The following is a 14,792-nucleotide window of genomic DNA, read 5'->3' on the forward strand; positions in this document are numbered from 1 at the left end:
GTGGGTTTGCTCATCAATTTATAGAAGTTCATCCTGTTACTGACATATTAACTTCTTGTTCATGTTGGGGTCTTTTCAAACTTCTATCTCATTTATGCCCAGCCACCTCTGAATTGACTATGGTCCATGGAGCTGACAGTTCAGGAAGCACAATCCTATCTTATTTTATTTGTGCAGGTGGTTCTATTGCTTTTGGGGGCTTTGGAATTCTTGGAAGCCCTTATTCTACTGGTTCAGGCCCAAATAAGGACTCTTCAGTGAGATTTACATGATCATTGTGACCTCATTAGGGATCCCCTTGATTTTCCTATTGATCTTCCTCCCTTCCTTCTCAACATTCTTGCCTGTTGGTTAAACATAGACACTATTACTATTAGGTTTCTCTTTCACTCCTCAAACCAGATTTATACATTTTTTACAGATGTATCTCTGACAGGTTGAGAAATGTATTTCGATTCTTAAGAGATCACCAGTTAGTGGTTGAGTCCAAGTTTCATTATCACTCTCCTGGAATTTTTGGCTGTTCTTTGAAGATCTGGATTTTTTTATTTTTTCCTATGAACAGCAAGTTGGTCGTGATTTATTTTGACAACTTGACAGTGGCCTCTTACATTATCTGGCAATGGGGCAACTGTTCTCAGTTTCTCTGCTTTCAAACATTGGATCTTTGATTCTAGGGATACAGCTAGCATGTTAACCTTCAGGCTTTCCATATCAAAGGGTTTCTCAATCTTGTTGTAGATAGTTTTCTTGTTTTGACAGAATTCACCCTTTGGAGTGGTCCCTGATATTCTGGTCCCAGTTCAGTACACCTCAGTTGGATGTATTTACCACCCATTAGCATGACAAACCCTTTTCCTTTTGATCACCAGTTCCACTACCTTTAGTGGTTGCAGTAGATGCTTTCAACCAGGATTGAAATAATCATTATATCTATGCTTATCCTACAGCTGTTACCAAAATTACCTCTTCCTTTCTTCCCATCTCTCCTTTGTCAATCTATTATTACTCCTTATCCTTATGTGACTGTTGCCTTATCCAAGTTTCCTCTTCCCAAATTCATCATCTCACTTTGCCCCTGGTTGGTTGTTTTTGTTGTCCATTGGAGGGTATCAGCCAAGCTGGCATATGAACTGCTCTTCACACTTTTATTTCATGCTGCTTACTTCATTTGGCCATCTCCTCTTCAGCCAACTTTTGTCTGCCTCCCATTGCAGTCTTACACACTATTGTGTAACTGTACGGAGGTAAGGTTACTTTACTTACCATTATTTCTGTTACGGTTTCCTTTTATGGTGCTTTTTATTGGATTTCACTCAATGACAAGTAATGCCTGTTCATGTATACTAATTCTTAAATTCTCAGTGTAAGACCAATAAGGTTATTAGTGCCCACTGTTAAGATGGGATATTCCACAAGACTGCTTTTAGGTTTTTCCTTGCAGTGATTTGTATCATAAACATGTCCATTCTGGACTGTGCACTCATGAAATAGCATTAGTAAATCAAAAGGGAATTGCTTCCCATCTGTCCAGTTCCTTCTGTTGTATAAATCAGGAGTGTATTGCTTTAAAAATAGGGTTTTATGGTCACTTATTGCACCTTCTCTGGTATTGCATTCCTTTGGACTATCCAATACATTTCACCATTCTTTCAGTGGAGCCTTAAGATCCTTAGTAGTGGGGTGGTGGACCATGTTAACTTCTTCCTGATTATGCTGAATATTATTCAGTTGATATTAGGATTTTGTCTCGGTAGATGGTGTAGAACACTCCTCTTACCGTGGCCCAAAAGTGTGGCACCTAGTATCTCCTAGTTGTGGATTGGAGATGATCCACCATAATGTATTTCTCTCATCTTGCTGGGATCCCTCATTCTACTGCTGCCTGGTTGTTGGTTCCCAGGTGGTACGGATTAGAGCTAGACTGGATAATAGTATTCACAATGATGCATGGTTTTGGATTAGGTTGAACCTCCACATTGCATTTCACCTTCCTACTGTCATCTGGATGTTAGTTCCTTGGAGGACAGGTGTAATTGTGTTGGATATGCACACATGATGGCTTGAGTTCTCAGAATGAAAGTGATCCACTACTCTGTGTTCCTGAGTCTGAGTTCAATAGTAGAGGAACTTCTTACTGTGGGCTGAATGATCTCTTCCCAGTTCTGGTTTTAGATGGAGTTGAACTACTGATAACACTTCAGTGTGCCCTAGCCCTATGATTAGGGTTATTCTATTCAATACAAATGCTGCAGAAGATGAGATTTTTCATAGCTCTTGGATTAAGTGACAACATAACTTTTAACTATTTTATTAAAAGTATTATTTTAAAATAAAGGAATTAAAACATAGATAAAAAAAATTTTGAATTATAATGTATTTGGTGGTAATAGTTTCATTGAAATGTATTGAGGGTAAAATGGCTCAATAAATTTTGAGTGTATCTCAATGATACACAGAAAGGAATTTAAAAATGGTACCAGTTGTCTTAGGGCTAGATACTCCAAACCAGAATGACTGGTTTTAGTTGGTTGAGAACCTTCTGTTTACACTTTGAATACAGATGGATGAGAACTCTCCTCCTACCTGGGATTAGATGTTCTTTTCTAAGTTCCAACAGTTTGATTCTGGAGTTGATATCCTGACTACAGTTGGACTTACCTTGTCCACTGTCTATCTGGAACATGTATAGCTAATTCTTCTTTGTCTTTTTGCTGCCTCTTCAGCAACACTATCATACTTCAAGGGAGAAGAGTATACTTGGTTTAGATGTGATGCAGTCGGCCAATAATATGTTTTCTCTTCACAGAGATGTCACACTTTGTTGGTTCTGTTTAGAAACATTCTGGAGGAAACTTATTTAAGTCAATTTACAGTGGCTCCTTCACCAAGTCACTGTGGGATTCCAGTTATTATGTGAGTGGAGGTAAGGTATTGTATTAGTAGTTATAAGTTTCCTACACAGAAAATATATTTCTGAAAGATACTAACTTCTTTTCACACTTTCCACCCTTTCTCCTCAGTACTGGCATTTTGTTTTTGGTACCTAATCTTGAAGTGAGATTAGAAATTTATCAAGGGAGAGACAACTGTGTTAAGAGTGTGTGTCTTGCTTCTATTGGTAGAGGACTGTTACATGCTTTTTCATGCTACAATGCAACTGTTCCACATTAAACACATTGGATAGTTTGGAGTATCAAGGCTAGTCATGAGAAAAATAGTGCATATAAAGGGTTAGGGGTCAAAGGCCATGCCATCGTGTTTGTTGACTTGTATTCAAAAGTTTATTGAACAACCATTTTATAAATTTATTTCAGTAAGTTTGAAATAAAACTGTAGATTATAATTCAGACTTTAATATTATATTTGAATTAATTTCTTAATTTAAAGTAACTATTAAAATAACACACCTAAATATTGATTTCAGTGAGTCATTGTATGTTAAATGCAGCACTGTTTAAAATTAGATGTTTGTGATGTCAAGATATTAAGTATATAGTTTCAGACAAATTAGGAACTCAAATTCCCAATATTAACAAGCTAGAATATGAAATAAGAATCTCCTATTTCTTTATTTTACTGAGATATGGCTTATTTACTGAATTAAACACAGTGGTCCGATTCACCTCTTTCTATTTTTGAAAACAATCCCTTATATACTCTTACTTCAATATATAATGTTAATAACCATTTAACACCTTAAAATCTCCTTCTCGTGGTTTTCTTAGCCATTTTAATCTGTGGAAAGTCTATCACATTCTTTCTAACCCAAATTTCAAGAAGGTAGTTTGTCTTTAGTCTGCTCAAAGTTTCATATTCTTTTTAACCTAAGTACATCTTAGTTAGTTACAAAGCTTAATAAATTATAATGACATTCTATGGTATTGGTAGTTATAATTGATTTTTTGGTTCTTCAACTATATAAAAAGAAAACATAAAAACAAATTATCTGTTCTCCATGTGCAAAATTTTAAAAGGCTAAGCAACCTATGTCCAGCAGCAACTGAGTTCAAAGGCCATGATTAGAAGAGATAATTGTTTACTTTACTTCTGTATTTATTGTTCTGTATTTTAAGAAAAATAAGTTTAATAATTTATTTCCAGATAGTAATAATCTATATATAATGTATAATAATTTAAATTTGACTGTATATTACAAAATACTAGTCTGTTAAAACACAAGGAAGACTAAAGGTCAATTTTATATTATTGGATACTAACGTGAGTGCATGTGCACCTTGTCAATTCAAGTTATATAATGTTAGCTAAGCATGACTCGAAGGTTGATATAATAAAAATGTATATACCATTATGATATTTAAGCTACGTAGATGAAACCTTTATATTTTCATGCTATAATATGTAGTCATTTTAGCATGAAAAAAGCATAGTTTAAATTTATTTCTTAATTTTTTTATGATGGTTACAAGGTTTATCAAGTGACAGACCACACATAACTAGGTTATAGAAAATAATACTGAATATAAAGTCTTACTGAAAACAAATGTTTGAAATGTATTTAGAAGGTTGTAGAGATTTTGCAAATAATATTTAAGATTTTTGGAATGAAGAATAGTTTTTTAATCCTAACATGAAATCACCTTGCACTCAAGCAAGTAATGAAACAGTCTTGATATTTTCATAAACAAATCTTTATTAAATATATTTATTAAAAAAATCTGAATTTTTGTGCACAAAAAATTGTAATCTTTACTAAAAGTCTACCAAAATTTGCGAAGATACAGATGTATAAAAAGTTGTTGTGCAAATACTTGACATGTGCAAATGTGTAGACAAGCTCGTGTATATTATGCAGAGCCTGTTGCAAATGGGTTAATTGAGAAAAACCTGTTATATTAAAAGTTATATATCAGAATGTAAAAAAATATTTTTCAGATTGTATGTACAAACATGACTTGTAACAATCAACCCATATCTTATGTATTCTAGTCCTACATACATTTATTTTAATTTTAATAGGCTCTTTAGTTTATATACAACTGAAAATTTTGGAGTAGCAGTTTTAGTTTTCCATTTTTCTGTTGATTTTTCATGTTTCTTTATAACGTTAGCATACAGGTAATTTAAAATATTAAGTTAATAAATGTAATAAACAAATCTTTAATTTTTAATATGTGCAGTTAGAAAATAATAGCTGGGAATTAACAGTTTTATTCAAGTTTACAACAAGTCTTCAAATAAGAGTATTCTGACCTGAAAGTATAAAAAAACATCAGCATGACTGATTAAAGTTTGGTATTTACAGAATTCTCTCTGAAAGACGAGAGGAAAACAGAAAATGTATCAAGAAATGTGAATAAGTCACAAAATGTAATATTTTGATGACAGTATAAATTTTCTGCTTTGATATTTTTTTCTTTAAATATAATGTTGGTTTGCCTTGAACATAAAAATGAACTTGCAGCTGTTTTAGTAATTTCATAAAAGCATGAACTCACTGATGGCTCCAACAGCATGAAGAGACTTAGTAGTAGATTCAGAAAGGATAAGGCTGTTAAGCACTGTACGTGAAATACGTGAAAAAAAACAACTCAAATGTAGCTAAAAGATGGAAGTGGAAACTTTTTCAGTTCATTTAAGTGCATTTTAAAATTTTTTTTAGTAGAAAGTGACAAAAACAATTTTTCCATTTTAATTTCTTATTTGTTATACTTTAGCTCCTTACATATCCTCAAGTTACAGGAATCAGAATCAAAATTTATAAATATGAAATTAAAATTAAAATTTTTTCAGAATTGTCTGGGAATCATTTACAGTGTGTATATAGAAAACATGCCAGTACAAATAGAAACTCTCATAGGGAACATCTTAGGTTGCATTCAAGTTCCTCCTCCAGGTAAGTATATTTAAACCAATCTCCTGTATAGTAGCTGGATGTATTTTTGTGCATTGTGTTTATGTATGTAACCACGTGTTATTAGAAAAATAATTTAGAAGCCAGAATTGAAATTGAAAAATGGTATTCTTGCATTCATTTTCACAGAAGAAAATTATTGTTATTTTCACACACTATGAATGATGTTAATGGACCCAAAATTAATGGAGTTATGTGGCATTTAAGCTTAAGTTATGTATGCAGTGATGGCACTACATTGTAATTAAGCATGAATTAGGTCATAAGAATGAAAGTCTTGAATTATTATCTTTATTTTCTTATCAGGATAATAGTATTTTTCAGTTTTTCTTAACAGTAGATTGTAAATTGTATGTTCTGTTTCTATAAGAAACTAAAACTTGCATTGCAAAACTTTTGAAATACCTTTAACCCTTAAATAGAAGCCATCATCAACTGATGTTGCTACCTACAACATTCCAACTGTCGATGGTACAGGTAGTTGATTATTACTCTATGATGTGTAATATTACATCCTAGAAAATTGTATCACCTAATGATGAAATACAATAGTCCAGAACTGCTAAGTGTTGTGTAGTATACTGTCACCAGGAAACTATACCACCTAAAACAGTGCAATATAGTGGTCCAGAATTGTTCAGTATTGTGTAATATTTTATACCAGTAAACTGTGTCAACTGATTATGAATATAAAGTAGGCCAACACTGCTCACTACTGTGTAGTAATCCATATATCTATTATATAAGTCTGTGGTATCTTAAGCCAGTAAGAAGTACAGTATGGACATTAAAGTAAACTTTATATTTCAATTATAACAGTTGTACTAGTGTCATTATATCTGATTGTTTAAAGGATAAAGCCTAATAATTTGAAAAGAAATATATATATAAAAAATTGTAAGTCCAATCAGATTTGAACCACAGTAATATATTTGGAAATTAAACATTAAATCACTTATGAAGTAGTTCCCTTCGTTTATATTATTTATACTTTAAGAAGTGTTACACTTATTGAATGGGAGAAGAATAATGCTTTTATACATTAAACACATTAAAACGTATTTTGTTTCATTTAACCTAAAATTTATTTACTAATAATTCTGTTCACTTGCAGGAGGGCCTCAAGTACGGTTTTCAGTAGGAGCAGGTGACAGACAAGCATTGCAACCCCCACTTAGTACCACCCTTCCTGTTTCACACAGTACCGTCTATCAGCTTTTTGAAGACCTAGGTCAGCATTTATACAAAAACAAAAGAGAGAGAGAGAGAGAAATATGCACAATGATTTTGGCACTAATATATAAAGTTTGTTTAATGTCTGTCATGTAAAAATTGTTATAAAACTGGAACAAGATGTTTCAAATACTGTATGAAAAAAATAGATTAGATAACTGGTATATAGGCATTTAAAGAATATAAACTAACCCTGGTTATGCCTAAGAAGGCACAAAAGGCCAGTATTTAGCTACAGGTTTCTGTGGTACAAGAGGATGAGGATGGTGATGAATTCCACCCATAGATGGAATGTCAGTCCATTACAGATTAACTCCAATGTACCCACTGGTACCTATTGTGTAAACTGAAGAAATTGGGGTAAATGTCTTGCTCAAGGACGTAACAATATGTAATGGGGGTAATCTTAGAATCTGTGATGACGAGAAAATCCACTTGTAGAGAAAAAATATGTGTAAACTGACGATGACCGGAGAAGGTCGAAACTGTTTGTTCTTCTACATAGAACTTCCTCTACCTACAACAGCCACTTTTACATATATATTTAATCTTAGAATCTGTATCCTTTGGCTACAAGTCCAGGGCAATAGCCACTTAGCCATATTACCCCCTTATATTGTTATTTACATGTAGATAATTAAATGCAAAGAGTCTACATTGAAGTGATAAAGTATAATATAGGTACATGTAAAACTGTATTTAGTTAAGCATAAGTATGGTGAAATTGTGATACCAGAATTTAATAACATTCGGAGAAGTAACATGGAGAACTATATTTATACATTGAAACACGATTTATTTATTTGTAATACCAAATTCATTGTAAAAAATTCTAGTGTTTTGTTTAGATGGTATGTTGTGATTATGTAGATCTAATAAGATATTTTGTTCAAGACATAATATATCAGAGGTTGTTGTAAAAATAGTGTTATGGTTTTAATGTAATTGTAGCACCAATTTTCTTTAGGTATCCACAATGTTGTTACACTTTTCTCTGCCACAATGACCGAGCATAAGATCCTTTTTGAGTCCAGAAGCTATACAAGATTAACTGAAGCCTGTCATGCCTTGACGTCACTTATGTATCCATTTAAATACAGGTACTGTTTGATGGTTTAAGAACATATCTTTTTATTTAATCATATCTTAAATACTAAAGATATCAGAGATGCATTATGGAACTGAAAGTATTGAGACATTATACTTTGAAAAGTTATTGTGTTTTACTACTGGAGTCCAATACTAGTAATAAGTTAATGTACCTGTGCTACCATTTTCAACTGATTTATCATTAAATTCTAGATTAATGATTTAATACCGAAAATGTAGATTTGCTTCATAATACAATTCAGAGTTTGCACAGCCCAACCAAAGATATTTTTTGAAGTGGCAAGGCTAATACTCTACATTTAATATATCTAATCATAGATTTGAGTATATGTTGCTGGGCTAGAACAACAGCGAGATGGTTTCATGAATCATGGCAAGTCATATTGGTGGAGCTGTATAGGTAAAATGGTTGGAATAATGAAACAATTCCCAGTTGATGTTATGTCACAGTATTCAATACAACTATCAAAGTAGATGTAGTAATGGAAAATAAAGTTTTTGTAATAACCTTAAAAGCCTTTTGTAGAAAGCAGTGAAATACCTTTCTGTTATATCTTATGTTTTGCATTAAAAATATTTTGCCCTGATGTGACATTTTGTCTTGCAGGTTGCTACATATATCCATACTGGCGTTTATAACTCTTTCATCACTGGCTCAGTCAATTTGACAGACCTTGTGACCTCTTTGTATTTGTTTGAAGTCTTTATAGATCTAATACTTCTGACTTTCAATACTGTGTGTATATCTTCATTAAATTTGACAACCTTACAGTTAATATAAAGTCTTTCACACACACAAAAATCCTTCTTTTAGTTAAGCATTTTTAATAAAATAAAGGTTTGTTCATGAATATATGGAGCAGCAGTTGTTTTGAATAGTCCGTGTGAAAAGTAATTTTCATGTTAAGATTAAAAATACTTCTTCTCAGCTCAAGAATCTTAAATCTTCTTTGGTTGATTCCCAAAACCTTCAAAATACATTTCAAACAATTTCTTCCAGTAAAAATTTATACTTTGTTATTTTTCCTACCTTAACTCAAAATTGGATCCATAAATTTGACCAATTTTGAAATAAACAAAAAAATAAACCTGAAATATTCTTCTTTGCTTGAATAACTTCAAATTGTAACATGAAACTATATTAATTTATCCCAAGTAGATTCAAGTTTGTAACAGTATACATCTATTGATAATTAACTTTTTTGCTCTTTTGTTGTCCCTTGAATCATTTGTAACTAGTGTCCACACAACAAAAGTTGCAAGTCACTTAGGGCATGTTTCATCATCAAATTACATTACCTATGTGCTGGTTGTGTGCATGCCTCATGAACCATTTTTATTATTATTATTTATTTTACTTAATCTAATCTTACATTTCCTAAAAAAAAAGATCCCCTTTTTTTTACATTTTAGTTTATTTTATAATAATAATAATTAAACAATAAACATGAAAAATGAAATAAAATTCTTGATGATTTTTCTTGCTCTCAATTGTTGAGGATATTCCAGCCTACATATTGTATACTAATGGTAATAGTGCATTAAATAATTTTTATTTAATTAAGTAATGCACCAAAGAACATAAGAATAATAAAATGCTAAAAGTAGATAATTTTTAGTAACTTTCAAAGTTTTTCTGGCTTTCTAACTATGTAACAATAGTCTTTCAACATTCATCCAAATTAACTCTTTTGATTTCTGTTGCAACCAAAGTTTTATTATAAGTAATATTGATGCTTATCTATTCATAACATAATGTAATACAAGACATCATTTGGTAGATGAAAAACTTTGACTTTCTATTGGTTATGCGAGGCCAAGTGGTTAGGGCACTCGACTCATATTCTGAAGGTCGTGGATTTGAATCCCCATCACACCAAACATGTTCGCTCTTTTAGTCATGAGGGCATTTTAATGTGAGGGTCAATCTCACTATTAATTGATTGAAGAGTAGCCCAGGAGTTGGCAGTTTTTGGTGATGACTAACTGCCTTTCCTCTAGTTTTGCACTGCTAAATTAGGGATGGCTAGTGCAGATAGCCCTTGTGTATCTTTGTGCAAAATTAAAAAACAAACAGTTCTATTGGTTATAGGTACTGTCTAATTAAATGTAAAATGGAACAATTAACATATTGTGAAAGAGACAATGTGACAGGTAGGTTTGACAGGAAAGGTATTTTCTGTTTATAGCTCTGTAACCAAGTACTATTGAAAGGTATAAAAATTACAGTATCTGAGCAATAACAATTCTGTAGGGAGCAATTAATGTTTAATTTCATACATTTTGAAGGGATGGTGGATAAAATAGAGAAGATGCCTAGAGAAAATATGTAACTGTGTAACACTAGAAGAAGTACGTGACTTTTTAAAATATTTCCTTATGCAGTTAGAACTTAAAACTTACCTTACTGTTAAGATATGGATTATTAACTAATTTTTTATTCCATATTAATTGGTGTAATGTAAACAAAAAGTATTTTAATAAATTGTTGAACATAAGACACTAAAACTTTGTGTCGTGTAGTGAAGGATACCTAGGTCGAAAGAGATAAACTACTTTGTTTGTAAACCCCAGAAAGTAATGAAGATTATTGTTCATACACAAGCTCAATCAAAATAGTCTGTTTACTAGCCAGGGTTTTGTTGTTTCAGTATTTTTGGTGTTAAGTTTTTTCTTTTGAAGCATGTGCAACCTGTATATAAAATAATAAAATGAAAAAAAAATTAAAATTTGTGCACTAATATTTGGAAGTTTGGCTTAAAAGAATGTTCACAAACAAAAGGTAAATATGTAAAGTTTAAGTTTATCTTACTTATTGGGTGTATGTGTACAAGACATGTGATGACATTGAAATCTTTTATTTTTTCATTAAAGATAATTAAACAAAAGTGATTAACAGAGATAAATGGGAGTTTTTTTTATAAATTACTTCTTTTGTGAATTTAATTTCCATTCATTTGGATTAAAACTCTTTTGTTTTGGCATGAGTTTTGACTAAGTGTTATTTATGCGAGATCATCATGGACTTGTTTGGTCAATAACATTCTTCGTTGATATTTTAAAGCTACAATTTAAAAATATATCCTGTTGTATCTGGTTTTAGATATCTGTTTATTTGTAAGTAACAGGGAAAGCACTGCTTTGGAACATATTTGATAGTACTTTGTCTTATGTTTACCATTTAAATATTTTATTATTATTTTGAGGTTATTTCATTTTTACCTCAGGCATCAATGTTGCTTGAGGTGTAGGTATTTTGATACAGGTCTTGAGATAAATCTGCTAAAACATGTTTCTAAGCTAATTGGACAATGCAGTGTTAGGTTTATGCACTTTTTCCTGAAAAGCTCTTATGAACTGCATACCTTTTCTGATCTTAAACAGATTCCCTTCCTCTGGAATATTTAGATGACTTGGAACATATTAGAAGAAAAAGAGAATGGAAACCACTTAGTGTCTCTACTTATCATTGTGTATGATAAGCTGAGATACATTCTTTTTTAAAGTTACCAAATGTTTTATCTTTTGTTTTCTGTACTAAGATGCTTCAAATCCTAACTCCTTCAATTTTTTACAAAGTACTTTTGATTGTTTCGGGCAGTTTATCATGAAATTATTGCATTTACTATCTGCTACACAATTTTTATTTGAGAGCTTACATACTTTACAGTTGCTTCTGATAAAGTATTTTTCTGCTTATCTACTCTTTTTACTGTTTTGCTGTCACTGTTTTCTTCTGAATCAAAAAGATTTAATAATGGATATTTTTTTCCAAACTGTGGTTCCTTGGCAGTGGCTCATAGACAATAAGTTGAAGCTCTTTTTAAGCAGAAGTCTTTCATGTTGTAGCTTGTGTTAGTGAATGCTTTAGCTCCTTTGTGATGGATGCTTAAGCAGAAAGTACCCACCAGTCCATGATATGCTCCTGGGACCACTGGACATGAACTCATTTTTTCTTATCATGAATCATGATAGTGGTTCATAATAGGGATCACAATGAATTGCACAAAACCCTAATAGAATGTTTGGACATAAAACACCTTGAAGAGTAAAGATTCAGTTCCAAACAATGCTTTAAAATCTTTACTATTGACTGCTAAGGCTGTACTTGTATAAAAATGCACAGAATGGCCCATTTACAATTCTTCTTTTCCAAAACATGCATACGTCCTTTCACATGACAGTTACTACTTGACTGTTAGTTTTCTTTTTTTCACCATCTAAGCATTGATCTAATTTTTTTGAAGTCTTTTATTCCCCACTTAACTGCCCTTGGCACTATTTCTCTTGGGACACTCTCCACCTACATCAATACACCCTCTATCTTGGTACTGTATATGAATGCCTCCTTCAGTTAATGTTGTTACTTTTTCTAGACAAAGCATTCGTTGAGGGTTTCTCTGTAGTAAAACTGTTAGAGATACTTTGAACTTTCTTCCTGTCATTTATTTGATTTTCATACAAATTTTTTTTTTTATTTGGGAAATCAGCATATAGCATGAATTCCCAAATTCATGTATTTATCACAGAGGCAAATCAGGTCTCTTCTATCCCATGTCAGGTATGTAGTGTTACTGAAGATTAGGTGTGGGGAGGTTGCTCTCAGTTCATTCTGTCTGTAACTTTATCTGCAGTGAGATGGAAAAGTATGTCAAGTCAAATGGTGTTTCTCTGGGGAACTCTGAGGATGCACATGAATGATCTTGGAAATTCTGGATAGAATTTAAATTTGCTTTTTCCAGTAACTTAATTTATTTTGTTAACTTTTCATGAGGTTGGTTTGGATCAGCTGTCTCTGGCTTCTTTTCTTGTATTGGTAAATTGAGTGTGTGATGTTTTGGGTTTTTTGCCAGTTGCTTTAGAGTCTGTACCTTCCTTGATGGAAGGAAAGTATGAGCACTTTGTTCTCCCTCCATATCTTGTCATTGAGTTTCATGCAAGGACATTTATTGCTCAGTTAAGCTATGCCTTTTTGTCATGTTTGAACCATGTGAAAGCACATTTAGAATTACGAAATAGATCAGTTCCTGGAAATATGAGGTTTCAAAATGGAGTCTGCATTTTGAATAGATCACAATTTTCTAGGATTTGTCTGACCTTAACTATGGTGCTGAGATATTTATCATCCCGTACATCTTTTTTTGTGGAAGCTTCTTATCATTCACCACATCAATTTGATGATGAGTTGGGATCATTATTAGTGTCCACGTTGGTTTGATTGTTAGCTTCTGCACTTTCCCTTGTCTCTTGGCTGGTATGTTGTTGAGATTTATGAGATAAAGACATTGTTGGGGGGCATTTATTTACCTGCTGCTCCCTTTGTGAATTGCATGAGGCCTCTTTTTTTTGACCATTGATTTCTGTGGGCATTCCAGTCTTTGGAATCAAGGGTTGATGTTGCCCATTTGCATTCATCCCTGTCATTGTTCTGCCTGCATCCATGAGGTTCCTTCACTTGGTCAAAGTACTGCCACTGGTAGTGGTGACTCTTGTATGTTTCTGGGATTTAAGAATTTCTGGATGTGTAGAAAACTTTACAGTGGATCCATGGGTACTATAGGTTCTTGCATCAGGATTAGTCATTCAGTTCAATCTTCATCATTAACCTCCCAACCTGTGATGTTTCTGTCTCCAGCAGATTCTTGGATTTTGAAAGTTTGTTACACAGCTATCAGAGATTTGTTGGTCAAAGGGCAGGTGAGAGAATCATTCCAGTTCTTCCAGGGTTTTATTACTATCTGTTTATTGAGCTCAAGAAGATGGAAATTTGGCATTCAGTCATCTTTCTCATCTAAATCAATTTCTAGATCTTCTAGATTTCGTTATGGAGTTATTTCTCACTCTGTTTTCACTTGTGCTCTGTTGGTGGCACCTGATTAGCAAGATTAACCCTGGTTTCTACTATTGTGGTACCTTCAGGTGTGTCCACCATTTCCACTTTTTCTTTGGTATGTTGTTGTCTCCTCCATACTTTTATCTCACATTATTTAGATCATCTTGTAGTATCTTCCTCTGAAAGTTCTTCAATACCCCATGTAGCTAAATTAACCACATCTCCTAGATTTTAAAGAGGGGTGAGTAGTTTTATTACTAATCTCATATCTTTTATTTTCCAGAGTCTTTTACCTTTTTTCATAGGATTCCATTCTGTGACAAGTGTTGCTCAATCAGGTGTGTTTTTATCAAACCAAATCCACACTAACAATCAGCAACATAATAAACTTAATCTCGGTTGCAAGAGGCTCTGTAGTGTGACGTTAGGCAGGCTGAGTGACTGGTTTGGTTTAGCCATTGGAGTTTCGACTAATACTAATTTTTACAAGATTCATTTATCTTAAGTGAGGATGCAGTGGGTGAATGGAGCACACTCGACACTTTACAGTTAAAATAAACAAGCTAGAGACTAAGATTTCATGAATACTTCTTTTATTAACTTTTCATATACTTAATAGTCACATCCAACTTGCATCTTTTCAAATAGATTAGCTTTTTTTACTTCAGTTAACACTTTTACTAAATATTCATTTCACTCTATACTATTTAATATGATAACTGATGTTTAGGAAAAATGGCA

At 32.6% G+C, this 14,792-nt stretch overlaps 1 protein-coding gene across 2 annotated transcripts in view; it reads left to right on the plus strand.

Annotated features, from left to right (window-relative positions):
* Positions 1-14,792, plus strand: part of LOC143244837 (myotubularin-related protein 13-like) — a 136,418-nt gene that overhangs the window by 40,914 nt on the left and 80,712 nt on the right. For both annotated transcript variants that reach the window (XM_076490234.1, XM_076490243.1), the window contains exons 4-6: positions 5,755-5,857; positions 6,990-7,106; positions 8,076-8,208. In XM_076490234.1, the coding sequence (XP_076346349.1) occupies positions 5,755-5,857; positions 6,990-7,106; positions 8,076-8,208 (353 nt within the window). The remainder of the gene's footprint in view (positions 1-5,754; positions 5,858-6,989; positions 7,107-8,075; positions 8,209-14,792) is intronic.

Source organism: Tachypleus tridentatus, chromosome 1 (assembly GCF_004210375.1).
Source record: "Tachypleus tridentatus isolate NWPU-2018 chromosome 1, ASM421037v1, whole genome shotgun sequence".
In the NCBI taxonomy this organism is placed as follows: Eukaryota; Metazoa; Arthropoda; class Merostomata; order Xiphosura; family Limulidae; genus Tachypleus; species Tachypleus tridentatus.